Consider the following 27,297-nt stretch of genomic DNA (forward strand, 5'->3'; position numbering starts at 1 on the left):
TACAGCCGCCTCCTCTTTCTTTTCATTTCACGAGAGCCATTTATCTCCAGCTTCTAAAATGGACCCTACACGCACTTCATCCAGCGAGAGCGGCTGCACAAACATTATTACCGGATTCAGATTCCTTTATTTCCTCTCCTTTCCTTTTCCACCTAGGCTCCCGCCCCACCCAGCGCCAGACCACGCCCAGACGTGTGACGTCAGCACGCCCCTGCGTGCGTCGCGGCGCACACTGGGGGCCCGGCTTTCGCCCGCTGCTGCCGCCGCCGCCGCCGGCCGCGGCTGCTCTCCCAAGATGGCGGCTCCTCCGGGCGAGTACTTCAGCGTTGGGAGCCAGGTGTCGTGCCGGACGTGCCAGGAGCAGCGGCTGCAAGGCGAGGTGGTAGCCTTCGACTACCAGTCCAAAATGCTGGCTTTAAGTATCCTTCCCTGCGTGGAGCCCGAGGCCGGGCCGGCGTGTAGGTGCGGCGGCGGTGGGGTGGGGGACGACAGCGGCGGCTGGGGCCCTCTCCGGGCCTAGGGGCGACCGGCTACCGCGGCGCCCGGGGCGCATGCGCACGGCCCTGAACTCCCCTCCCCCTCCCGCGGGCCCTTCGGTCCGCTTTGGGGATCCTGTCTCCCAACCCTTCTGGGAGCTGGGTCCCGACCGAAGGCGGGTGGGTGGAGGGGGCTTTGACACGCGGTTGGCTTTCCGGAGGGGGAACACTATGTCAGGGGGACACCGTGCTTAGGAAGGAGGTGGTAGTGGGAGGGGGCCGGGGATCGGAGCCCGGATGGAAAGGGGGGCGGGTTAAATCAAAGGTGGAGGGGGTGTGTAGGTAAGGAGCTGCTGGAAGGGCAGGGGAATAGAATTTAGAAAGGGGTGTCCCCTGATGGGAACCTGATCCTAGAGAGAGCGGTGGGATGGTGACCCAGGGGCTCCTGCGTGCAGAGGGGGTAACTGCAGGACAGTTTGTGTGTGAGCTGGGGCTTGTGCGTGTGTGTGCATGGTGCCGTCGGTGGGGTGGGCTGATCTTTAGGTGGCCTGGTCGTTTTGCAGTTGCTGTTTGGGGGCGGTTTACGTTGGAAACCTGGTCCACCGAGAACTTGCACTTCTTCCGGGGGCTTAAGAGTGTGAGGGTTCCAGGTGAAAGGGTGAGCTCATTTTCTCCTGCTCAGTCAGCACGGGAGTCCCGGCTTCTCCACTGTAGTAGCCTCCCTTCTGAAACGAGGGGTGGTACGCTGGAAAAGGCGGCCTGCTTCTTTGGGGTGGAAATGATTTCTGAATTAATCCAGTAAACTCGGCCTTGGCAACAAACACTTCCTGGTTGGAATAAGCGTGCCACCGCGTCCCCTTTAATTTGAGCTACAGGTGGGTTTATTTGAATTTTTGTTGTTTTTGAGGAGTAGTCCCTTATGGCATCTTTCGAAATGAAGTTTCCTACTGAGGCTATTGTCTTTGGTGGCAAGTGTTTAAATTGATTTAGCCACTAGGTGTACGTGTCTAGCTTAGGAAGATGTCCTCTCTAATTACAAGAACAGCAGTCGCTTTTATTTTTGATGTATTTATTTCTTTAGGCAAGAGGTCATACCTGGAGCAGATAAGGCCTTTTACACCAGTGGTTTCGTTGGAAGGGTCTTGGAACGAGGAAATACCCTGTTTTTAATTGGCATGTCGCAGGCCCTCAGTAAGTGGTTGGAGAGTGAATGAGCAGATGAATGAGTGAACAGATTAACTAGTGAGGTCACCTTAGGTAAATTTCCTCTCCAGTGCTGTATTTTTTCCTCTGCAAATTGGGAAATCCCAAATTTGAAAAAAGTAAAGAGAGCACCATAGGAAGCACTGTAATAAGAACAGAAGGTTCTGGGTCTTCTTTGTGGTTCATGGGTTCAAAACAGACAGCGCACACAGGGCATTAAAAAGCCTGCAGACACGGTGACAGAAACCCCTCTGTGCCTTCCGATTTGGGTTTGAGAAGTTTGCAGACTTTTGGGTTTGGGCAGGAGGAAAGGGACAGGTTGAGATTGGCCCAGGAGGAGAGCTGTGGTTCTGTCCGGTCCTCTCGCTTGTGGCATGCCCGTTACGCCCGCGGTGTAGGTTGTGATTCTGTGTCTCCTCTGGGACGTGTCCGTGCCTCTGCTTGCCCTATTTTCCTTAACTCTATTTTCTCACCAGAATGTCCCTCTTCCAGCGGAAAGCCCAACCACGCAGACATCTTGCTTATAAACTTACAGTATGTTTCAGAAGTGGAAATTATTAACGACCGCACAGAAACCCCTCCTCCCCTAGCTTCACTCAATGTCAGTAAGGTAAGGACTCACGGGCAGGCCTGGCACCCGAAATGGTAGGAAAGATGTCTCATTGACTCTCGGTGATGCCTACGTTGCCTGTCGTCTCTGTTTAGTTTTTCTTTTTTATTCCTGGATATTGTCAGTCGAAATATTTTAATGCCCAAATAGACTTGAGAGCTTGCTTTTGTCCTTTGGGAAAGGGGGCTTTTTTATTATTTTTTTCCTGAAGCCTGGAGTCCATTCATGAAAATTTGGTGGTGGGGGGGTTGGATGGGGCTGTTGCCTGTGCCGCTCCTGCGGTTGTGTATATGTGGGGTTCTGCGTACATGAACATGTGTGTCTCTTGGGTGCAGATCCTGGAATATGTTTCATATTCTCAGAGGGATTCATGACTTAAAAAAGCCATTGCCTTAGAGTTTCATTTTTGTCTTTGAATTTTGAGGTTTAACACAAATGTTTAGAGTGTTTTAATCTTGCATAAACAGACTGATCTCTGGGATCCTTTCTTAGAAGCTGTTTACTTAAGGTATACAGACCTCATGCATTTCATAAATACCCCGAGACACCGTTGACTCCTCAGTTCAGCCGGAGGTCATGTTACGGAGTTCATGCCCAAGCCCTGTTGTAACCTGTACTTGGACTGCTCTTTCTTTCTTTCTTTCTTTTTTTTTTTTTTTTTTACATTTATTTATTTATTTAAGAGATGGAGTTACAGAGGGAGGGAGAGACAGATAGAAACGTCTTTCACCCGCTGGGTCACTCCCCAAATGACTGGAGTGGCCGGAGCTGGGCTCATCCGAAGCCTGGAGCCAGCAGCTTCTTCTGGGTCTCCCACATAGGTGCAGGGGCCCAAGTGTTTGGGCCATTCTCTACTGCTTTCCCAGGCCATTAACAGGGAGCTGCATCGGAAGTGGGGCGGCTGAGACTCAAACTAGTGCCCATATGGGATGTCGGCACTGCAGGCAGAGGCTTAGCCCAGTACGGCACAGCGCTGGCCATGACACGCTCTTCCGTAAGGAATGCCTGAGTCCTCTCCATCAGGACTCAGGTTAAATGGCGCCTCTTCTAAGAAGGCTTCGCTGATCACCCAGGCTACAGCAATTTGCCCCTGTCATTCTTTCTCCTAGTACCTTGTCTTTCACAGCTGAGGTGACCACATCATTTAAGCTTCCAGCTGGGACACTGGGAGGGGAGGGGGGAGCTGCTGCTGCACATTGGGAAGCCTGTGCAGAGGTCTCCGACGCTGGAGGGGCTTCAGATGACCCGCTTTGTAGCCTTTTTGTGCTTACACGTCGTTTACTCTTCTGAGTCTGTCTCACCAGACCATTCCACAAGGGTGGGAACCGTGCCTGTTGCGTTCACTACTGAATACGCAGGGCCTTGCTCAGAGTAGGCGCCTTCGTACTGGTTGGAGGAGAATGAACGTTAGTAGCAGCTGCCTGCCTTAGTTAAGTTTCTTGGGAGATTTTCCCTCTAGAGAAGTCTCATAACAGTGAATATTCTCTTGCACTGTGGGGAAGGTGATCTGTCCCCTACAGTTCAACAGCCAGGTGAGGAAGCGCTAAACGGTGGAGGGTAGCAGGTGCAGCTGCCTCAGGCCTGGAGCTCCCTTCTCTTCACAGGGGCAGACTGCACGCTTTTCAGCAATGGCACAGATTGGGAGGGGTCTTGATTTTCATGTTGAAGGCTGTTGTCACATCCAGGGTTTTCCATCCTTGAAGCCTCGAGGTGTTTTTTTTTTTTTTTTTTTTTTGGACAGGCAGAGTTAGACAGTGAGAGAGAGAGACAGAGAGAAAGGTCTTCTTCCATTAGTTCACCCGCCAAATGGCTGCTATGGCCGGCGCACTGTGCCGATCCGAAGCTAGGAGCCAGGTGCTTCTACTGGTCTCCCATGGGGTGCAGGGCCCAAGCACTTGGGCCATCCTCCACTGCCTTGCCGGGCCACAGCAGAGAGCTGGCCTGGAAGAGGGGCAACCGGGACAGAATCCAGCGCCCCAACCGGGACTGGAACCCGGAGTGCCGGCACTGCAGGCAGAGGATTAGCCTAGTGAGCCGCGGTGCTGGCCCTTGAGTTTTTTTGTTTGTTTGTTTGTTTTAAGATTCATCTATTTATTTCAAAGTCAGAGTTACACAGAGAGAGAGGTCTTCCATCTGCTGGTTCACTCCCCAATTGACTGCAATGGCTGGAGCCACACTGATCCGAAGCCAGGAGCTTCCTCTGGGTCTCCCATTCGGGTACAGGGGCTCAAGGACTTGGGCCATCTTACTGCTTTCCTAGGCCACAGCAGAGAGCTGGATTGGAAGTGGTGCAGCTGGGACTAGAACTGGCGACCGTATGGGATGCCGGCACTGCAGGCGGTGACTTTACCCGCTATGCCACAACATCGGAAACGTTGAGTTTTTAACCCATGGCTTAGTTACCTCCTACCAAAGCATAGGAGTTCTTGGAGAGTTCTTTGTTAGCTTATGAAATTTTTAAAAGGTTTGAAATGAAATTATTTATTCCCAGTACATTAAAGAGGAAAAAGAGTCTGAAAGTTTTCCTTTGGTATTCACAGGGTACGAGGAGTCAGTCACTGGGCCTTCAGTTAACCATAGGGCAGAAACTGGAAGAGCAGTGGTTTTCTCACATTTGAAAGATACTGGATTTCTGCTGCCGTGACCCGCAGGTGCCGCCTCCTAGAGGGGCTGGGGCCGTGCGGGTGGGGTGGCCGAGTGGGAGCTGTGAAGCTGTTCTGTCAGGTCTGCTCTCAGATACAAGCAGCTCTTGGTTGTTGGTGGATTATTTTTGCTTTTAGGATTTGTTGTCTGCTGGTCAGTTTAGGCTGGTTACTGCCATTGTTGTAAGCCACTTGTTTACTTCAGAAAGCAGCAGGAAGTGAGAGCTGGGGAGTAACAGAAATCTTCACTTGTCTTACTCCAAGACGCCTGCCAACTCTTGGAAAAGGTTTGCTGGGAAGAAGAGTCAGAAACTGAAAACTAAAATTAGGTTGGAGGGTTATCTTTGGATTTCATTTATTCATTCTGCCGTTTGCAGAGATGTTTATGTGTAAGCTACATAGACTTTCCCTTGAAGCTAACCTTCCAGATCTCCTTGAGGTTCGTTTAGAATTCGGGAGAGCCCGCTGGGCTGGTACTGCAAACAGCTCCTCTGGGTGGCTGTTTAGGTGTTCCTTGAGTGACAGGAGAAGTTCATCTTGTCTCTAATAGCATAGACCTGGGGTTTTCTTAAGATGGAGGATGAGTTAAGCTTGTGGAAGGGAACCAAAGTAGTCTAAGATGCCTGGAAGAAATTTGCTGGAAGCATGAAGCTCTGGATGCCGCAGGCTGGGGAGCGGTATTTGCACGCTGGTAGCTTCCAGGGCTTGGCACCATCAGGCGCTCACATTGTTGACAAACTGGATATTTCTGTACTGACACAGGAGGGAATGGGACAGAAAGCCTTAATTTTTTTTGTAAGCTCAGTAAATTTTTTTTAAAGATTTATTTTATTTATTTGAAAGAGTTACAGAGAGAAGTAGAGACAGAGAGACAGGTCTTCCATCTGCTGGTTCAGTCCCCAGATGGCCGCAACGGCTGGAGCTTTGCCAATCCGGAGCCAGGAGCTTCTTCCAAGTCTCCTACGCAGCTGCAGGGGCCCCAGGATTTGGGCTGTCTTCTAAAGCTCAGTAAATTTTTATTTATTTGAGAGGCTGAGGGAGAGTGACAGAGCCGCTGTCTGTTGGTTCACTCCCCCAGTGCGCACAATGGCTAGGGCTAGGTGTACTGAAGTGAGCAGCCAGGTGAAATCCAGGTCTCCCAAGTGGGTGACAGGAACCTAGTCACTTGAGCTGTCACTGCTGCCTTCCATAGTCTGTGTTGGCAGTAAGCTGGAGTGAGGAGTGAGTTGACTATTACAGCTAATACTCTGATACAGGACACAGGTGTCTTAGCCTCTGGGACAAAACACCTGCATTTTATTTTATTTATTTTTAAAGATTTTATTTATTTGACAGGTAGAGTTACAGGTAGTGAGAGGAGAGACAGAGAGAAAGGTCTTCCATCCATTGGCTTACTCCCCAAATGGCTACAAAGGCCGGAGCTGGGCCGATCCGAAGCCAGGAACAACTTCTGGGTCTCCTACGCAGGTGCAGGGGCCCAAGGACTTGGGCCATCTTCTGCTGCTTTCCCAGGCCATAGCAGAGAGCTGGATCAGAAGAGGAGTAGCTGGGACTAGAACTTGCACCATATGGGATGCCAGCACCCTTATGGGATACCGGCACCGCAAGCGGAGGATTAACCCACTGCACCGCAGTGCTGGCCCCAGTGCCTACATTTTAAAGGAAATACTTAATGATAGCTCAGCAAGTTCTTGGAAGTGAGCCATTTTGCTTTCATTTGTTTATTTTTTTTTTTTTTAAAGATTTTATTTATTTGAGAGGTAGAGTTACAGATGTGAGAGGGAGAGACAGTGAGAAAGGTCCTCCTTCCACTAGTTCACTCCCCAAAAGGCCACAATGGCTGGAGCTGCACCAATCCAAAGCCAGGAGCCTGAACCTTCTTCCCAGTCTCCCATGTGGGTGCAGAGGCCCAAGCACTTGGGCAATCTTCTACTGCTTTCCCAGGCCACAGCAGAGACCTAGATTGGACTCGAACTGGCACCCATATGGGATGCCGACACTACAGACTGTGGCTTTACCTGGGATGCCACAGTGCCAGCCCCTCCTCTTTTTTTTTTTTTTTTTTTTTTTTTTGACAGACAGAGTGGACAGTGAGAGAGAGACAGAGAGAAAGGTCTTCCTTTGCTGTTGGTTCACCCTCCAATGGCCGCCGTGGCCTGCGCGCTGCGGCCGGCGCACCGCACTGATCCGATGGCAGGAGCCAGGTACTTCTCCTGGTCTCCCATGGGTGCAGGGCCCAAGCACTTGGGCCATCCTCCACTGCACTCCCTGGCCACAGCAGAGAGCTGGCCTGGAAGAGGGGCAACCGGGACAGAATCCGACGCCCCGACCAGGACTAGAACCTGGTGTGCTGGCGCTGCAAGGCAGAGGATTAGCCTAGTGAGCCGTGGGGCCAGCCTATTTTTAAAATATTTATTTGAAAGAGCTCAGAGAGGAGAGATGAAGAGAAAGCTTTTTCATCCTCTGGTTCACTCCCCAAATGGCCACGACGGACAGATCTGGGCCAGGCTGAAACCAGGAGCTTCATCCCGGTCTTCCACGTGAGTGGCAGGGACCCAAATACTTAGGCCATCATCTCCTGCCTTTCCAGGCACATGAGCAGGAAGCTCGATTGCAAGCAGAGCAGCTGGGACAGGAACCCTTTTTGGCTTGGCAACAGGTGGCTTAACCCACTGTGCCAGAACCTCGGCCCCCTGCTTTGCTTCTGATTGGTGATTCACTGCATGCCAAGAAGCCTTATGTGTGTCCCCAGCAGTGCGATGTTAGCTGAACCTTCCCCACAGGAACATGCTCCCCTGTAAAGTGCTCCCAGTTTTCTGGACCGAGCCACCGAGGCTGTCACCTGCTGCTTCCCAGAGTCGGGAGCGGAGCCAGGACTGAAACCCAGCTGTCTGGTGTGAGATGCCAGTGTCTTAACCGCTGGGCCTGACATGTTTCCCTGAAAACATATTTTGCACAAGACATTAGGGTAAGCTGTGCTGGGGACTATGCCCAGGATTTCCTAGTGCTTTATGTTCATAAAGAGCCTTGGCACATTTCATCCTTACAACCAGCTTGTGTGTTAGACAGTTTTTGTTTTCTTTTAGAGGAGAAAGCAAAAAGGCTCATGCAGGGTGATGAGATGGCTAATAGCATAGGAACTAGTGTTTTCATGACAGGAGTTTGTGTGGTGTGGATCCAGTTGTCCTCTCACAAGAGGAGTCAGCTGAGCCTCACGGAGGATGAGGTACACTCTTCAAGTCATGCAGCTGTTAAGTGATACAGCTGAGATTTGAACCCAGGTCATTGTTTTTTTTTTTTTTTTTTTTTTAAGATTTTGTTTATTATTTATTTGAGAGGTGGAGTTACAGACAGAGAGAAAGGTCTTCCATCCACTTGTTCACTTCCCAAATGGCTGCAACGGCCGGAACTGTGCCGATCCAAAACCAGGAGCCAGGAGCTTCTTCTGGGTCCCCAGCGTTGGTGCAGGGGCCCAAGCAGTTGGGCCATCTTCTACTGCTTTCCCAGACACATTAACAGGGAGCTGGATTGGAAGTGGAGCATCTATGTCTTAAATTTTTTTTTTTAAGATTTATTTTATTTATTTGAAAGACAAAAGTTACAGAGAGAGGTAGAGACAGAGAGGTCTTCCATCCGCTGGTTCAGTCCCCAGATGGCTGCAACAGGCGGAGCTGCGCCAATCCAAAGCCAGGAGCCAGGAGCTTCTTCTGGGTCTCCCACGCGGGTGCAGGGGCCCAAGGACTCGGGCCATCTTCTACTGCATTCCCAGGCCATAGCAGAGAGCTGGATTGGAAGAGGAGCAACTGAGACTAGAACCGGTGCCCATATGGGATGCCAGCGCTTCAGTCCAGGGGTTTAACCCGCTGTGCCACAGCACCAGGCCCCAAAATTTTTTTAAATTTATTTTCCTTTTATTGAATGGCAGAGGGACAGGTGTAAACAGAGAAACTCTGCTGGCTCACTCCCCAAATGCCCATGATAGCCACACCAAAGTTAAGAGCCTAGAACTTGACCTGGGTCTCCATGTGGGTGGCAGGGACACATGAACTTGCCTGTCACCTGCTGTCTCCCTGGGTGATCCTAGCAGGAGGCTGGAGTCAGAGCGGAGTCTAGACTTGAACCTAGGCATTCTGATAAGGAATGTCGTTGTCCCAAGAGGCATCTTAACCTCTTCACCAAATACCAAACCCAGTGTACAATGTCTTTAAAAGATGTTACTAAGAAACCCCTTTTTGATGACCAGAATTACTTGAATTTCCAAAGGAGGGTTGTCATTGGTGCCATTAATTGAGCACCTGCCTGAGACCTGGTGGTTAGATGAGCAGTCAGAACCTGGGAGGCTGTGCTCTCTGTCTCTCAGAATCTCGGGTGGCAACTCAGACACAGCCAAGGCCCGTCTCCATTAATGGACACTTCCAGTGCATTGAATGAGATGGAAGTCATCACTTTGCAGAGTTGGATGATACTTTTTTTTTTTTTTAAGATTTATGTATTTATTTGAAAGAGTTAACAGAGATAGGAGAGAGAGAGATACCGAGAGATCGTCCAGCTGCTGGTTTACTCCCCAAATGGCTGCGAAGCCAGGCGCCAGGACCTTCATCACCTGGAGGAAGACCTCTCCCACGTGGGTGGCAAGGGCCCAAGCACCTGGGCCATCTGCTGCTGCTTATTCCAGGCACATTATCAGAGAACTGGGCTGGCAGTGGGGCAGCTGAGACATGAACCAGTGCCTGTATGGAATGCTGGGGTCACAGGTAGCAGCTTAACTTGCTTCATCACAACTGTGGCCCCTGGGGGGTACTTTCCTGGAGATGTAGGTGGGGGCTGGTGGGCAGGAAGAGATGAAGCACGGAAAATTGAAATCCACAGGTAATACAGAATAGAGGCATTCACCTCTTACCAGGATACTCACTGATTTGTCAGCCTTTCTCTTCCTTCCTTCCTTTCTTTCTTTCTTTTTTTTTTTTTTTTTTTAGAAAGGTCTTCCTTCCATTGGTTCACCCCCCAAATGGCCACTATGGCCAGAGCTGTGCTGATCCGAAGCCATGAGCCAGGTGCCTCCTCCTGGTCTCCCATGCAGGTGCAGGGCCCAAGCACTTGGGCCATCCTCCGCTGCCTTCCCAGGCCACAGCAGAGAGCTGGACTGGAAGAGGAGCAACCGGGACAGAATATGGCGCCCCGACCAGGACTAGAACTCGGGGTGCCGGCACCGCAGGGGGAGGTGCAGCGCCAGCCTTTATTTTTCCATTTATTCCCCATTTATTCATTAGCAGGAAAAAATGAGTGATCAGGTGGAACCAGGGAGAAGAGATTCCGAGAGCTTATTGTTGGTCACTGGTACTGGAGAATGAATTGGCTGCCACTGAATGAAAAATGGTATCTGGGAGATAGGTCTTAGGGGTGGAGGGGCTTGGTAAAGTTAAGACGATGAAAAAGTAAAAGAATTAAAAGTGTTTTTTCGTTGAGATTCCTCATTCTGCAACACCAGCATTAATTCATTCATGAGGATGAGGCCCTGTGATCGGATACCTTCCACTAGGCTCTAACTTGTAAAGCTTCTGCCAACCCCACCCTGTCACACTGGGCAAGAAGCTTCCAGCATGTGGACCTCTAAGGGAGCATACCGGGTCCGAGCCATAGCAGGTATCTCATGGAAGATGCCAGCTGGCTGTACCACTGTTGGGTCACAGTCTGGTGTCAGTCTCCTCTCTGAAAGCAGATGTCCCCTTCCAAGTTCCTCCTGTTTCCCAGAGTTGGGCCCTCCCTTTACAACGTTGGGGAACAGGTGGAGACACCCTGGCAGCTGCTTTGGCTTTTGCGGCATCTCACTAACCTGATCTCCGGCACTGCTTTTCAGATCTGGGCATCGGTAAGGGGAAGAGGAGAATGAGCCTGATGGAGAATTTGATGGATCTCCAGTGTGCCCAAGACTCTTGACTTAGCTCATCCATTCTTCATGAATGTTTTCACAAAGTTCACTTGTTTTGTTTCTGTAGATTTATGTGTTTACTTGAGAGGTAGAGTTACAGAGAGAGAGAGAGAGAGAGAGAGTCTTTCATCTACTGGTTCACTCCCCAAATGGTCGCAACGGCTAGAGCTAGAACAGGCCAAAGCCAGGAGCCCGGAGCTGCTTCTAGTCTCCCACGTGGGTGGGAGGGCCCAAGCTCTCGGGCCATCCTCTGCTGCTTTCCCAGGCCATCAGGAGGAGCTGGATCGGAAGTAGAGCGGCCGGGACTCCAACCGGCACCCATGTGGGACGCCAATGTCACAGGTGGATTCTTAACCTTATTAGGGTTAGAATATGCCACAGCGCTGGCCCCTTTGTTTTGTTTTTTAAAGCTTTATTAATTTAAAGGGCAGAGTGACTGAGAGAAACAGATTTTCCATCTGGTTCCTTCCCTAAATGCCACCCCAGCTGGGGCTGGGCCAAGCTGAAACCAGGAGTCAGGAACTCTCACAGCGTGGCAAGGACACGAGGACCTGGGCTCTCCTCTGCAGCCTCCTGGTGCATTAGCAGGAAGTGGAATTGGAAGCTTGGAGTAGCTGGGACTCAAACCAGACACCCTCCTGTAAGTTGTGCCACAACACCTGCCCCCCCAAAAGTCACTTTTAAAGAAAACTGACCTTGGTCAGTTTACCTTTAGGGTTCATGTCAGACTGAGAGAACTAACTTTATTTTTTGAGTTCTCCCAGTTACACAGGTAAGGTTCACTGTGACTTTTTGGTGATTCGAGGGTGAAACCTGAAGTATGAGTAGATTCCTGGGGCAGTTGATAACTACTGCTCTGTTGCCTCTGTTCATGGGTCTAACCAGTTAGCTGGGCCCCTGGCTGTATTTTGACCCTGGTGTGTTGAGATGTGGCCAGAGTCAGAGATGGCCTGGTCACCCTATGCTTAGGTGTGTGTATTTTGGTAGGAAGCAGAAGGTATGCAAATGTGGGAAGGGAAATAATCACTTATCTAGGACAAACACATTTATGTTGAATGTAACTTTTTTTGCTTCTAAAGGCTAGAACTTAGGGCTGAAGTTGTGGCATTGCAGGTTAAGTTACTGCTTCATACTGCTGGTATTCCGTATAGGCACTAGTTCGAGTCCCAGCTGCTTCACTTCCCATCCAGCTCCCTACTAATGCATCTGGGAAAGCAGCAAAGGACGGCCCAAATCCTTGGGTCCTTGCACACAGGGGAGTCCTGGTTGGAGTTCCCAGCTCCTGGCTTTGGCCTGGCCCAACCCCAGCCTATGCATCCATTTGGGGATTGAACCAGCAAATGGAAGATCAATCTCTCTCTTTCCTTCTCTGTAACTTTGCCTTTAATTTAAATAAATAAATCTTCAAAAAAAAAAAAAGGCTATAACATTGATTCACTTGCTATAGTATGTTGTCAAGGCCATAGTCTCTGGTGAGACTCCACCAGTAAGATGTGGTTCTGGCTCTGAGCAGCCAGCTGTTTTCTTGTAGAGTGTCCTGAAGATGCAGGTGGGAGGCAGAAAGGGCAGCCAGGCACTGCTGAGTGGCTGAGGGCGTGAGGGCATGGTGTCAGATGTGATCAGAGAGGGAGAGTGATTGAGTGCCGTTATAAAGAAATCACTGGCTCTTTGGTTCAGTGACATGCAGAATTTGGGGGTCAGCCTGCCAGAGCTGTCGTAGGAGATGGCAGTGCTGCAGGCCAGGGCTCGTGACTCAGATTGGGCTGCAGAACATGTCAGCCAGGTGACTCAATGGGCCCTTGGTAGGCCAAGGGTTTAGTTCCCAAGAGAGCTGGCACCGTGGGGTGTAGAGAGAGTTGCTGTCCACCTGAAAAGGCAGGTTGCTGAGCCCATGGGACTGGTTGGCAGAATTGTGCCATAGGTGTGTTATGGCCACTGCTGTACTTGGCTATTTTGACCTGGGGGCAGTTGGAAATAAGAACTTTATGGCAAGTCAGTAGTGGTATTGTGTTTAGAGAGGAACATTCTTAATTTTTCAAAAAAAAAATTTTTTTTTAATTTGAAAGGCAGAGAGAGATCTCCCATCTATTGGTTCACTCTCCAAATGCCTCCAACGGCTGAGGCTGGACCAGGCCAAAGCCAGGAGCCCTTAATTCAATCCAGGTCTTTCTTTTTTTATTTTTTATTTTTTATTTTTGACAGGCAGAGTGGACAGTGAGAGAGAGAGACAGAGAGAAAGGTCTTCCTTTTTGCCGTTGGTTCACCTTCCAATGGCCGCCGCGGCCGGCGCGCTGCGGCCGGCGCACCGTGCTGATCCGATGGCAGGAGCCAGGAGCCAGGTGCTTTTCCTGGTCTCCCATGGGTGCAGGGCCCAAGCACTTGGGCCATCCTCCACTGCACTCCCTGGCCACAGCAGAGAGCTGGCCTGGAAGAGGGGCAACCGGGACAGAATTCGGCGCCCCAACCGGGACTAGAACCCGGTGTGCCGGCGCCGCTAGGCGGAGGATTAGCCTAGTGAGCCGCGGCGCCGGCCTCAATCCAGGTCTTTCATGTGGGTAGCAAGGACCCAGGGACTTGGGCCATCACCTGCTACCTCCTGCTCCTGGGGTGCACGTTAGCAGGAAGCGGAATTGGGAAGAGAGGTAAAACGAACCCAAGTACCCTGACGAGGACACAGGGGCCCTAAGCAGTGTCAGCCCCTGCGCTGAGAGGGTCGTTCTGAAAGGTTCCGTTTCCTGTCAGAGAACAGGCGTGGAGAAAAGAACAAATGCAAATTCTAGAACTGGAACTTTCAGCCTGGTACAGATAAATATCAGAAACTGTCCTGGAGATCGTAGCAGACTGTCCCTGCACTGGAAAGTGAAAGGATCCGCACACTGCCGAGCGCCCAGCAAGGTAGGCTGGGGCGCACTGAAAAGCTGGGCTGATGCGTATGACCTTCATTAGTTACTTGTGGGAACAGTTTTGTTTTTTCTTTAAAGATTTATTGATTTGAAAATCAGAGTTACAAAGAAAGAGATCTTCTGTGCACAGGCTCCCTCTCCAAATGGCTCCTTCTCCAAATGGCCACAATAGCTGGGGCTGGGTCAGGCTGAAGCCAGAAGCATGGAACTTCATTTGGGACTCAGATAGGGGTGGCAGGGACCCATATACCATTGGGCCATCTTCTGCGGCTTTCCCTGGTGTGTGAACAGGAATCTGGATTGCAAGTAGAGTGGCTGGGTTCTTGGGGACCAGAACCAGTCACCATATTTGGTACCAGCATTACAGGTGGCAGCTTAACTTGCTGTGCCAGAGTGCTCGTGGTTTTTTGTTTAAATCTTTGTTTATTCAAAAAAGCAGAGTGACGGAGGGACCGAGATCTTCATCTGTTGGTACACTCAGATATGCACAACAGCTGAAGCCAGGAGCTGGGAACTCCATCCGGGTCTCCCATGTGGGTGATAGGGCCCCAAGCATTTGAATCATTTGCTGCCTTCTCAGGTGAAAGCTGGAGTCACAAAAAGGAAGAAGCAGAGAGAAAAATATCTTCTATCCTCTGGTTCACTTCCCAGATGACTGTAACAGCCAGGGCTGGGCCAGGCCAAAGCCAGGAACAAGGAGCTTTATCCCAGTCTCCCAGCAGGTGCAGGGACCCAGTGACTTAGGCCATCTGCTGCTGCTTTTTCCAGGCGCATTAGTGGGGGGCTGGATTGGAAGTGGAGCAGCCGGGACTCAAACCAGCTCTCATATGTTCTTGGTGCTGCAGGTGGCAGCTTTACCTGCCACGCCACAATGCCGGCCCCATCACTATTTTTTTTTTTTTAATATTTATTTATTTACTTGAAAGGCAGAGTTACAGAGAGGCAGAGCAGAGGCAGAGAGAGACAGGTCTTCCATCTGCTGGCTCACTCCCCAGATGACCACAACAGCCAGAGCTGCGCTGATCTGAAGCCAGGAACTTCTTCCGGGTCTCCCACATGGATGCAGGAGCCCAAGCACTTGGACCATCTTCTACTGCTTTCCCAGGCCATAGCAGAGAGCTGTATCAGAAGTGGAGCAGCTGGGACTCAAACTGGCGCCCATATCGGATGCCGGCACTGCAGGTGGTAGCTTTACCCGCTATGCCACAGCGCCAGCCCCTGTTGTTATGTTTTAGTGTGGATATATCACACTATGAAATGGATAAATCAAGCTAATTAACGTATCTGTTACTTCACATAATTTTTTAAAAAAGATTTATTTATTTGAAAGAGAGAGACAGAGAGGTCTTCTATCTGCTGGTTCACTCCCCAGTTGGCTGCAGCGGCTGGAGCTGTGCCGATCCGAAGCCAGGAGCTTCTTCTGGGTCTCCCACAGGTGCGGGGCCCAAGCACTTGGGCCATCTTTGACTGCTTTCCCAGGCTACAGCAGAGAGCAGAGTCAGAAGTGGAGCAGTGGGACTCAGGCTGGGGCCTTATGGGATGCTGCACTGCAGGCACCAGCCCCACTTCATGTGCTTTTGTGTGTTAAGTGTCAGTATTGGTTTTAGGGCTTTATGTGTGTATTTTGCCAAACTCCAACATCACCCTTTGGGATATGTTCCAGCACACAGACGAGCAGACTGAGTCTCAGGAGAGGTTGCATGTCTTGCTCGGATTGCTGCATCTGGTGAGTGGTGGGCAGGGGATTGAGCTGGAGCCCAGGAGAAACAGAACATGGCTCTGTCACTAATAAAATCGGCTTTGTTACTCCACACAAGGGGCCTCCCATTTGGATGATGAAATTAAAGGCATTTTCAACTTTTTCTGGTTATTTTTGGGAGGATGGCCTCTTTCGGCCCCTTTAGCGACTTACAGAGTAAAACCAGAAGATGGGGAACTCAGTGAGATGGCAGGTGTGTTCCTCTTCCTGTTGGTAACCAGTTTATGTGGTAACATTGAGGCAGTGTGAGCTCATTGGCTTGTGCCGATGTTTCTGAAATGACCCAAACGCCGCCTTCTCTGTACTGATGCTGTTACAGCGTTCTCTGGTGTTCACGCAGTGCTTGATGGCTCGCCTCGTGCTTTCTCGTCTCCGTAGTGGTGCGGCCCGGGCCACACTGGGACATGGCTCCTTTGAAGTTAATTTCAGTGGATGTTCCTGGAGCCAGATTGTTGAGGTCAGATTTCAGCATTTATCCCAGCCAGTGTTCTCTCTGGCAGAGCCACATGGTGGGCTTGACGGCAATATGGTTTCAGGGTCACAGGACTAGGAAGTTACTCTGTTGGTGCCCAGTAGGCTCAGTTGTTGTTTGTAGCTCTGAGTAGTATTTCATGACATGATTACAGATAACCAACAAAAACTACTGACTTGGCTGATTTCCAGGTTTTTTGTTATAAACTGGGTTGAAGATGAAATTTTGCCTATACTGTGTGCTGACTGTGACTTGAATCTGGTTCTGTATTGTGCGGTAGCAGTGTGATGGTTTTTACAAGTATTCTGTGTACTCTTAGAGATGGGGGCAGTAATGTGCCCTGTGGATTTGCAGTATTTTTCATCATAGCTAAACTCCTTGTTTTTTTAAAAAAATTATTTATGTATTTGAAAAGCAGAGTTAGAGAGAAGGAGAAAGATCTTCCACCCTCTGGTTCACTCCCTAAATGGCTGCAATAGCTGGGACTGTGCTAGGAGCCAGGAGTTTCATCGGGTCTCCCATGCAGGTGCAGGGGCCCAAGGACTTGGGCCATCTTCTGCTTTCCCAGGTATATTAGCAGGGAGCTGGATTGGAAGTAGAGTAGCCGGGACTCGAACTGGCGCCCTCATGGGATGCTTGCACTGCAGGCTGTGGCTTTAACCGCTGTGCCACAGTGCCAGGCCCCAGCTAAGCTCTTAACGTGTCCCAGCATTCACATGCAGGAGACTTGTTTGACTGACTTTCTCTAGTCTTGGAACATCAGAAGAGCATGGATCTGGGAAATAATCCTATCGTTATTGGCTTATGTCTTCAACCTTAAGTGGGCCTCACTTCCCATAGGTGGACTTGCCTAAGTGTAGTGTGGTGATTAAGTGCATGCCGTGGAATCCAGTTGCCTGGGTTCAAATCCACACTGTACCCTTTTGGGTTGTGGGAATGATTTCAGTCCCTATTTCAAGAATTGTGAGGATTGATTGTTTCGTATATGTAAATTGTGTAGCTTGGTGTCTAGCAAGGCAAGGTGTAAACTCTTACTCAGCTGAGGTTGGCTTAGAATTTTAGCGCTCACTGTCAGTCTTTGGCTCGACCGTTCTCGCTTGATTCGTCGTTATGTATTCTAGGGCACAGCTTCAAGTGGGGTCCTGCAGCTTTTTGAGTTCCCAGCTATCTGAGGATTTTATTAGCAGCTTCCCAGCAGGTGCGTTCAGCCAGGGAACAGGGAGACTTGGAGATGCTGGTATTTGTTAGAACTGTTTGAGAGCCTGTTTGTTGCTGGCTAAGAATGAGAGCTTTCTAAGAGCCTGCCCCAGATTTAAAGCAGCAGGAGCAAGCCAGGGCCCTGAGGATGACTTGTTGGTAACCACGCTGCCCTGCCATCGCTCGGCCCCGCTGGGCCTGCAGGCAGCATGGGCAGTTGCGGGCGGCAGCTGCAGTTAGGGCAGCTGGCTGGACAGTGTGCTACTCAGAAGACAGAGTCAGAGAGGCTTGTTGGAGTCAGTAGGTCACATCCCGCAGGTTGCTGTCTGGGCTCTGCCTTCTTGTATCAGCCCTGCGGAAGGAATCCCTCTGGGGGTCCCCACAGCACCTGTGCTGGCTCAGCTGGGGACTGAATAACAAGGTGAAGTGCGCATTGCTTGGATGTTGTTGTTGTGGCTGGAGTGCAGGAAGAGACGAGCCCCTCACTTCCAATACCAGCAGCAGGTGTGACTAGAAGCTTTGGACGTTGATGTGCTTTTCCCCTTTGCCCACATCAAGGCGGTGCATGTAAAATGGCCGCCGGAGGAAGCAGTAGTTAGTAGATAAGGAGTTCTGTTTTTCCACTGGGAATTGTACAACATGAAGGGAGCAGGTAAAACACTGGTTGTCACATGCGGTCGTTTTGGTTAAGCCGCAGACACCTTAGTGACAGAGATGAAGTAGGTTTGTGCTACTTGGTTTGTCTGAACCCAGTGTATTCTTAAACTTGGTGTCTTTTATTATTTGAGATGCTAACCACTTAGTGCTTCATTTTTTTTTTTTAATAAAGATTTATTTATTTATTTAAGAGGCAGAGGGAGGGTGGGAGGAAGAGAGAGAGAGGTCTTCCATCTGCTGGTCTACTCTCCAAATGGCTGCAATGGCTGGAGTTGGGCTGGTCCAAAGCCAGGAGCCAGGAGCTTCTTCCAGGTCTCCCATGCTGGCGCAGGGGCCCGAGCACTTGGGCCGTTTTCCGCTGCTTTCCCAGGCTATAGCAAAGAGCTGGATTGGAAGAGGAGCAGCCAGGACTCTAACTGGCTCCTGTATGGGATGCCAGTGCTGCAGGCAGCGACTTTGGGATACTTCAGTTTTGAGTGGTAGCAAGGCCAGCACCTGGCTAACTTGTTGGCATTGAAAGTGAGTATATGTGGGGCTGGTGCTGTGGCATAGCAGGTAAAGCCGCCACCTGCAGAGCCGGCATCCCATATGGGTGCTGGTTCAAGCCCCGGCTGCTCCACTTCCTATCCAGCTCTCTGCTTATGGCCTGGGAGAGCAGTAGAGGATGGCCCAAGGTCTTGGGCCCCTGCACCCACATGGGAGACCCAGAAGAAGCTCCTGGCTCCTGGCTTTGGATCAGCGCAGCTCCAGCTGTTGCGGCCAACTAGGGAGTGAACCAGTGGATGGAAGACCTCTCTTTTTCCTGCGTCTCCTCTCTCTATGTGACTCTTTCAAATAAATAAATACAATTAAAAAAAAATTGTGAATATGTGGGTGACAGCCATTGGGTTAAAGAACATTGTGGTCCTGATGGCCTCCTCAACCTGAAAGGACACCCTGCACCGTGTCTGCTGTGGGCAGCTTTTAGGGCAGTTTAACAACAGCCGTGAACTGACCAACTGGAAATAAGTGGACTGTTTGTAGATACATAGTTGTTTACAAAAGTATATGGAAAATTTAGATTCGTATGACAGTTGAGGGTAGAGTGGTCATTATTTGCTGTTCAAAAGAAAGCTTATGCACATTCTATGTGTGTGTTCATGCCCGAAAATAAAAAGGTAATCTCCTTCCCCCTCTAACTACCAATTAAAAAAAAAAATTTTTTTTTTTTTTTGACAGAGTGGACAGAGAGAGAGAAAGGTCTTCCTTTGCCGTTGGTTCACCCTCCAATGGCCGCCGCGGCCGGCGCACCACGCTGATCCGATGGCAGGAGCCAGGTGCTTCTCCTGGTCTCCCATGGGGTGCAGGGCCCAAGCACTTGGGCCATCCTCCACTGCACTCCCGGGCCATAGCAGAGAGCTGGCCTGGAAGAGGGGCAACCGGGACAGAATCCGGCGCCCTGATCGGGACTAGAACCCGGTGTGCCGGCGCCGCTAGGCGGAGGATTAGCCTGTTGAGCCGCGGCGCCGGCAAAAAAAATTTTTTTTAATATTTTGAGAGAGCTCCCATGTGCTGGCTTACTTCCCAAATACCTACAGGAGCTGGGGCTGGGCTGGGGTGGAAGTTTGGAGCAAGGAACACAATCCAATCCAGGCCTCCTACGAAGGAGCCAGGGTCTGCGTAGTAGGAAGCTCAAGCCAGGAGCCAGAGTGCAGGATTTGACCCAGGTGCTTTGATGTGGGAGGTGGGGATCTCAGCTGCTAAGCCAAAGGCCTACCCCTGACCCCCAGGTGTGAGGAGAAACCACATTGGTGGTTTCTCTTTGTGAGGCTGTCTGTGGAAGAAGTTAACTCTGTGGTACAACTTTCCAAAGCAGTTTTTCAGAATGGAAAGACCCCCTGTGGAGTCAGGCTTTGTGACCCCGCCCCTGCCCTGGTAATCCCTGCTAATTCATCTGGAAAGCAGCAGAGGATAGCTCAGAGTACTTGGGTTCCTGCCACCCGGATGAAAACCAGAAAGGAGCTCCTGGTTCCTGGCTTTGGCCTGGCCCAGCCCTGGCTGTTGCAGGCATTTGGGGAGTGAACCAGCAGATAGAAGATCACTTTGTCTCCTTCTCTTTCTGCCACTTTTCCTTTCAAACAAATAGATGAATCTTTAAAAAAAAAAAAGAACGCCTATAACCTGACAACTGGGGGTTTCGGGTTTGCAGTGAGTCCAGGCCCCTGAAACAGTCGCAGGTGCAAGTAGGGTAGCGGGGATGTGGAGGTGAACGGGAACGTGTGGCCAGCTTTTCTGCCGACTCCCAGTCAGGCCGTTAGCATCATTTAGCACTGGGTTCTGTTTGTTCTGGCTACAAATGGAGAATCACCTGGGCCGTCTCCTTTGCTTTCAGAGTCTAGAGGAGATTGCACGGTGGCATTTTGGGCGAGAGGGGCAGGAGGTGTGTTCTGGCATCGGTGTTCTATACCCAACATATCAGCTGTCACTCGTTCTGTCTAAACTAAACAATCACTGTGGGTGAGATTTATATCCATTTTATTTTTATTTTGCTTCTGGAAAAATTTCAAAAGTGGTTCCTCCCCCAGCCTTTTGTTTTTCCCTTTCAGCTTCATTTGTCAGTTCCATTCTTAAACATTCTGCATAGACGCCTGGTTTCCTGAGCCAGCTCCTCTCCTACTGAATGGGCAGTATGTGTTTAGGCTGTGATGTGGCTGATGAGGACATCTTACTCTGACTAGTCTACACAAGCTTTATAAAAGCAGCTTTGTTAGGGCCACTGTCGGCGTGGGGTTTTTTTGATTTTCAGGGATACGTGTTTTTAGGAGGGATTGAGACTCCTGACTGCCTGGCCACTCGTTGCTTCCCAGGAGCTCTGCTACCCTCCGGATTTTCCTGCTTTCCTTGGAGACTCCAGATTTCTAAGGCAGCCTTTGGAAAGCAAGACTCAAGGAACCTCCTTGTTACCAGGGTTTTCTTGTTGCTTAAGTAAGCGTTGCTTGTTTTGCTTAAAATATCAGCAGTTCTCTTTCCATAGGAGCTGTGTGTGTTCAGGCCATGAGGCTTTCTTGTTACAGTTGGAGTTGCTGCTGCTTGGAGTGCTGTCAACGCTGTGCGTTTATTTCTCTGCCGAATCGTAGCCTGATGAGGCCAGAGAGGCAGCCAGCCTTGAAAGGTTACTCAGATACTGGTGCCGTGTGCCCCGTCCACGTCCTGTCAGATACTGTGGTGCTGTGTGCCTCTGTCCACGTCCAGGAGGCCACAGCGAGGCAGGAGCAGTTTTGTCTTTCTTTCCCCGTAGGGAGGGAGGTCACCCTTCTGAGCTCCCCCACCCCACCATCCCAGACAGTCTGTGAGCCAGCCCAGCTCCCCAGAACCTCACGGAAGACTTCCTCTTCTTTACACTCAAACCCAAGCCCTAATGAAGTGCTGCTTTTGTCAGTAAAGAACCAGATGCTTTGTCTATCCCCCCCCCCCCCACCTTAGAACTGTGTTGGTTTATGGCTTGAAGGATCACTGTAGAAGCAGATTGCAGCCTTTAATCATTCCAGGCATCTTGGGACTTGCTGGAGGGATCACCCCTCTTTGTATTTGTTTGGGGATAGGTTGTGGGTCACATGTGCCTGGCCGTGTATTTGCATACTGTGTGGCACCGTCGTCATCTGCAGCTGTGGATCTCTATGGTCTGGAAATTCCCCAGGTCATTTGCTTGAGGTGCTGTCAGCCTCTCTAGTTCTAACTGCCGTGTCCCATGCATTTCTTCGTCTCACGCTCAAAAAGATTTATATTTCCGGGGTCTTTGGCAGCTAGTAGTGTGGGTGGGAATGAGAAGTGTGCTCCAGGGCCAGGGGAGTGACAGGTACGCACCCTGGCAGGAGGAATTCCCAAGTGTTAGTAGACTTCCAGAATTTGCTAGGGCTTCTTTTGGGCAGTTCGTGATTATTCCAGCAGAGGGCAGTAAAGGAATTCAGCCCATTCCCTTTCCTGGAGAGCACTACAGGGTTGCCATCGGCTCCAATGAAGGTGGACAGTATCTGTGGTTAGGTGCTCGAGGCCTAGGTGCCTACGTGCTGCCCCGTGAGCTCACGGAATGCCGCTGGGCAGGTCGGGGCTCAGAAGCCTCACGTTCTGTCCGGTAGAGGCACTGCTGACGCAGTAGTTGACAGAAACCCTTAACTCTCTCAGACAGCAATAAACGCATTTTATCTCTGACCAACTTTTCCAACCAACAGCCCCCGTCATGTTGCGTGCTGTCGTCCTGCTTTGTCTGCCAGCACTACACTGTCCCAGCTTCCTGCTGAGGCCTTTGTTCCCTCACCCATCCTCACGGTGTCTCTAACCTAGCGTAGCGACACAGGTGACACGTGGCAGACGCTCAGTAAGTACAGGAGGGGGCAGGGGTGTCGGCTGGGAAGCAGCAGTCACTGCTCAGGTATGTCGTGGGGTTTGCTGTTTGTTTCACCTTTGAACTCTGAGAAGCCCGAATCTGCCGCACTGCTCTCTCGTGGCCTCTCTCGTCGGCTTGGAGCTGCCAATCAGGCAGGACGGTGGTGAATGCGTCTCTGAGTCTCTTTCCTCTCCCCCACCTCAGCTTGCCAGCAAAGCGCGGACGGAGAAGGAAGAGAAGCTGAGCCAGGCCTATGCAATCAGTGCTGGCGTCTCCCTAGAGGGCCAGCAGCTCTTCCAGACCATCCACAAGACGTGAGTTGGGGAGCGCGGGTCCCTCGTCCCCGGGGGAGGCTGCCTGGCTGAGCTGTGTGCCGGCAGCCTTCGGGCGGTTGTCTGCCTGGAAGTCTGTTGGCGAGACCGGGGGCTGCATTGGCAGTAGCCAGGCAGCCAGAGATGGGGGTGATGGTTCCTCCTGTTCTGCACAGGATAGTGTGGTTGTGGTCACGTATCTTCTCTGGGCTTCAGTTCTCGCCGGCAAATCCTACTTTTGGATTAAATTACCCTTAAGAGTACCCTTCAGGTCTTGTGGTCCCTGGTTATCGCTAGTGATCTCTTTCTCTTGTTGTTTTGTTTCTGCGCCTTCTCTAAAAGTTGATAGTGGTTTTATAAAGGGAAAGTCTATCTACAGCACTTTCCCAGTTGTGCACTGGAATGCACACAGGGAGTTAGAGAACAGAAGGCCACCTTCTTACCACCTCCTAAAAGACATTTTGTCACAGCAGAGGTCATTGGACTCCCCTGGCTTCCCTGGCTGCTGCAAAGCTGGGACATTTGACATCCCCGCTAGCTCCCGCTGCCGTCTGTTACCCTGGCTCACCAGCCTGGCCCAGTGCACAGATGGCAGCTGGCATCAGAGCCGTTAGAGGCCGTGGTGTGTCTGAGCGTTTTCAGGTGTGTGAAGGAACTCTGTTCGCATCAGCTGCCCTGGGCTTCCCCACGTGTGAACTAGACAGGGTTTTCCCAGCCTGGCAGGTGCCCAGCTGTCTGCTGGTTGAGGGGAACCAGTCTGAGGAGCAGCTGCCATTGTGAGTGGTGGGGAGCAGAGGGCGGATCGCCGTAAGATGGGGCATTTGTCCTGCCTTTCTGCTTCTCCCGGGGCCAAGGGCTGGAAAACGTGCCAGTGGGCCAGCTCTGCGCATGTGTTTATGGGTGCTCTGTAGCAGCTTTGGCACATGAGGACAGAGACGGCTGTGATGGAGACGTGGCCTGCCAAGCCTAAAACATTTGCTGTGTGCCCCTTGATAGAAACGATGGGCGCTCTGTCTCAGCTGCCAGCGCAGTTGGACCCGTAGCCTGAGCTTACTTGTTGATGTGTAACTGGATTTGGCTTGGACTTCTGCAACTGCCACATTTTTCATGGTTCCAGGTCTCTGATGCTTTGGAGTAACACTCGTGGGCTGTCCTCAGAATAGACGTGCATCCGTTCCGTTGCTTTCGTAGCCAGTGGTGCCCAGGGAATGTTTCTGGCTGTTCTTCCTCTGCGGGCTGCTGGCTTCTAGTTGTGGCTGCTAGGTGACCTGAGAGCCTGGGCCCGCCTTCGGGAGTTACATCAGGCGGGAGCTGTGGGATGCCCCAAGAGGTAACGTTTCACCTGCTCTCTTCCAGCATTAAAGACTGTAAATGGCAAGAAAAAAACATTGTAGTCATGGAAGAAGTTGTTATTACACCCCCATATCAAGTGGAAAACTGTAAAGGCAAAGAGGGGAGTGCACTGAGCCATGTACGCAAAATAGTAAGTAAGGGTGCTGTGGGGGGAGGGGCTCGCCAGTTGTAAGGGCACTGTGGGGGGGAGGGGCTCATCAGCTGTAAGGGCACTGTGGTGGGGAGGGGCTCGCCAGCTGTAAGGGCGCTGTGGGGGGGAGGGGCTCGTCAGCTGTAAGGGTGCTGTGGGGTGGGGGGCTCGTCGCCTTCACCTTCGCGCGTCAGAACAGCATTTTCCGCTGCAGTGCCTGCCTCGTGTCCCTGCACTGTGGGCTCTGCAGCTGTGACCGGGGCCTGACGAGGCTGGGACCACTGACAGTGCGGGGTGAAGTGCTCCGCCTCGGGGTCTTCGCCGCAGGGCTCTTGGAAGTGGTCCAGTGATTCCATGATTTGGGGCCTCAATACTTCGTCCCTTCCAGGCTGGGCCCTTGGCTGCAGGCACCTTGCTAGAGGAGCTGGCTGGAATGAATAGGTTGCCGTTGCAGCTGTGGGAAGGGGGCAGTAGTCTGGGTCATAGTTATCTCCATTTTATTTTATATTTTAGTTTGCATGTTCAATTTCTGGTTAATTTGGCTGAAGCTGTAAAAAATGCGGCTGAGAAGAGAGGCCTCTGCCTGCCTTGTAGACAGCAAGGGGAAGGCGCCCAAGCAGGCCAGGTTCTGCGCAAGCTTGGCCTAGATTGTTGGGGAGATTTGCTTGCCGGCCTCCCTTCCTGACTGGCCACCTTGATCTCTTTCAGGTTGAAAAGCATTTTAGAGACGTGGAAAGCCAAAAGATCCTGCAGCGCTCACAAGCCCAGCAACCACAGAAGGAGGCTGCCCTGTCCTCCTGAGTCCACACGCGCCCAGGACTCTCCCAGCATCCAGCCCCGAGGGGCGGTGGCTTCGGCGGAGGCAGGCCGGGGGAGGGAAGGGATCCTGTATTTCCTGTTGGCTCTTGTTAACAGAGGGTCAGCGTTTCCAAATCTTAGACTTGAACAAACAAAACACCCAACAAAAAAGAACAAGAGAGTAATTTAAAAGTTGAATCATTACTTGACTAACAGACTTCGGTCCACCATGTCCTTTCACAGCCCTCCTGGAACAGTCACCTTGTTAATTTTATTTTCCCTCCTGCCTTTCCCTTCCTAGTCTGTTCCTGCCGTTCTGTTTTTATAAGTGGCTACGTTTGCCTTCTGAGTGATTGAAAGAAACTTTTACATCTTTTCTTCCAAAATAAAAATAACAAGCTGACTGTGACTCTTACGTTGAGACCAGAGCAGCAGGCAGAGGTCTCACTTTAAAGTTTTCTTTTTCTTTCCCTTTTCCTTTTTTTTTTTTTTTTTTTTTTTTGCACAGGGCATGGCTTGAATTAGTTTTATTTTTCTTAACTTTAAATATATATATGAAAATATATATTAAAATGTTCTCTAAATATTTTCTGCTTCTTGCAGGTCTCTTTTTACTAGATCATGGCCACTCTTCCCACCTCATCCCTCTGAAAATAAAATGTAATACCCTCCCCAACACCCACAGCTAGGCAGCGTGACCTTGACCTCAACCTGGTTCACAGCCTGAATCTCCTGCAGCACTTTGTAGAGCCAGTGTGTGCAGCCGGGATTTGGCTTTGAGGGTTCCTGACGGCTTCTTAGTTTGACCTGTGTGTAGCAGTCTCACATCTGGCCCAGACCTCAGGATTCTCTCTGCCTCTTGTCTTACTTCATGGTACTAGAAGAGCCTCCTTGCCACGCCCTCCGCTGGGAGCGCGCGCTGCCCTTTCTCCTGTGCCTCTGCGGGAAGAACTCTTTGCATGGCACATCTTAGCTCCTCCTCCTCGAGGGATGGTTTTCTTTTACAAGAAACTTGGTGTCCATCACCGCGACCTCTCTTTGAGTCTGGATCCAGAGCCGCTAGCCCAGGAAGAGGCTCCGGTGACCTAGACTTCTCTCCTCTGCCACTCTCCTGCTCTTAAACCCCCTCCCCCCCAGTCTTACAAGCTGATGGCAGTTTGTATGTGCTCAGCCAATGGGCAGAAAACCTGGAAAGAATTTTTGGACTTTAGCTCACCAGTTTGTCTGGTTTGACTAACCTGCTGAGAGCCAAAACTGGCACCGTTGGCCCTGTGCCTTCAAGGGCAGTGTCAGGGGCCGGGCGTGCCACCCTCTGAGCGTCAGGCGCCAAGTGGGGTGGGGTGATGCTCACGGGATTGGCTAGAGCTTTGGGGATGGGGTGGGGGTAACTACTATTTTTTTGGCCGTGATCTCTTTCCCCTTCCTTTTTTTTTTAAAATTAAATAAATGGATCAAAATTAAATAATTCAAGCCCTGCCTTCAAAGTAAAAAAAAATTTTTTTTTAGTATTGTTTAGCAAAAACAATAAAACCCAAATTTTTTTAACCATCACTCATGTCTCGGGTTTGTGCGTGCTCAGAGGCCCCAGAGGCAGGGGCTAAGGTGGGGTTGTCTGTCGCGTTTGACCTCTTCCTGACCTTCTCTGCTTCTTGCTCTCTACCCTCATTTTCCATCCCCAAGAACTCAGAAATGCAGTGCCAAGTATGTAATCTGCCAAGGAGCCCCGGGTCAGAGCCGCGTGTGGGTGGGATGTGGGGAGAGAAGGGCACGGATGCGGGCACAAGACCATTCATTGCCCAGCTGTTCGGAGGCAGGAAGCTGAGGAGTAAGCTTTCGAATTCACCTGCCATTGTTCCGAACTTGATTCAGAAGCTGGCGTGGACATACAGCCTCGTGGAGACCACCTCGCAGGGTCTGGGGAGCCTGAGGTGGAATTACAGAGGTGAAGCTGGCTTACTTAGTGGGCAGCAGTGAGTCTGGGGGAAGCCGTGTCTCGTGGAACCCACATCCTTCCCTTCCGGCAGTCCCTGGGTCTGTGAGTGGGGAGAGTGGAGCTCAACTGGTTTGGGCAAGAAGCACTTTCGACTCCTTGGTTTTCGTTTCAGAAGTGATGTGGGGGAACTTGAGAGGTAGATTCAGAATGGTTTGTAAGGCGGACTGCGAGGTGCCGAACAAAGGTTTTGCAGACAGACAGTTGGGTTCAAATCCTCGTAGCCCCATTGCTCACCGTGTGACTGGATGAGTCATTCCACCTGCAGGAGCCTTAGATCTCCCAGCTGTGAATGTGGGAGTAATACCCGTCTGCCAGGGATCTGAAGGGTTAAGAAACGAGGTGCCGCAGGGCAGGGCAGTGCCAGCGTCTGGAGACTGGGACACCTACAGCCCGAATCAGGTCTGGACTCTCACTCCAGCTTCACCCTGAGAGGCAGTGGTGACGGCTCAGATACTTGAATCCCTGCCACTCACGTGGAAGACCCGGGATGGAGTTACGGGT

At 51.0% G+C, this 27,297-nt stretch overlaps 1 protein-coding gene across 2 annotated transcripts; it reads left to right on the plus strand.

Annotated features, from left to right (window-relative positions):
* The first annotated feature begins 144 nt into the window (after positions 1-144).
* LSM12 (LSM12 homolog) lies at positions 145-26,354 on the plus strand. 2 transcript variants are annotated; one of them, XM_089316958.1, is made up of 6 exons: positions 145-419; positions 2,156-2,289; positions 22,416-22,525; positions 22,996-23,298; positions 23,879-24,005; positions 24,714-26,354. In XM_089316958.1, exons 1-6 carry the CDS (start codon positions 296-298, stop codon positions 24,804-24,806), a joined length of 891 nt encoding a protein of 296 aa, XP_089173084.1. In that variant the 5' UTR covers positions 145-295; the 3' UTR covers positions 24,807-26,354. The 2 variants fall into 2 exon arrangements, with proteins under 2 accessions (XP_089173084.1, XP_017204711.1); XM_017349222.4 differs by lacking the exon at positions 22,996-23,298 and having other exon boundaries at positions 152-419.
* Positions 26,355-27,297: the final 943 nt, after the last annotated feature.

Source organism: Oryctolagus cuniculus, chromosome 17, assembly GCF_051225735.1.
Source record: "Oryctolagus cuniculus isolate XC-2025 breed Fujian yellow rabbit chromosome 17, ASM5122573v1, whole genome shotgun sequence".
In the NCBI taxonomy this organism is placed as follows: domain Eukaryota; kingdom Metazoa; phylum Chordata; class Mammalia; order Lagomorpha; family Leporidae; genus Oryctolagus; species Oryctolagus cuniculus.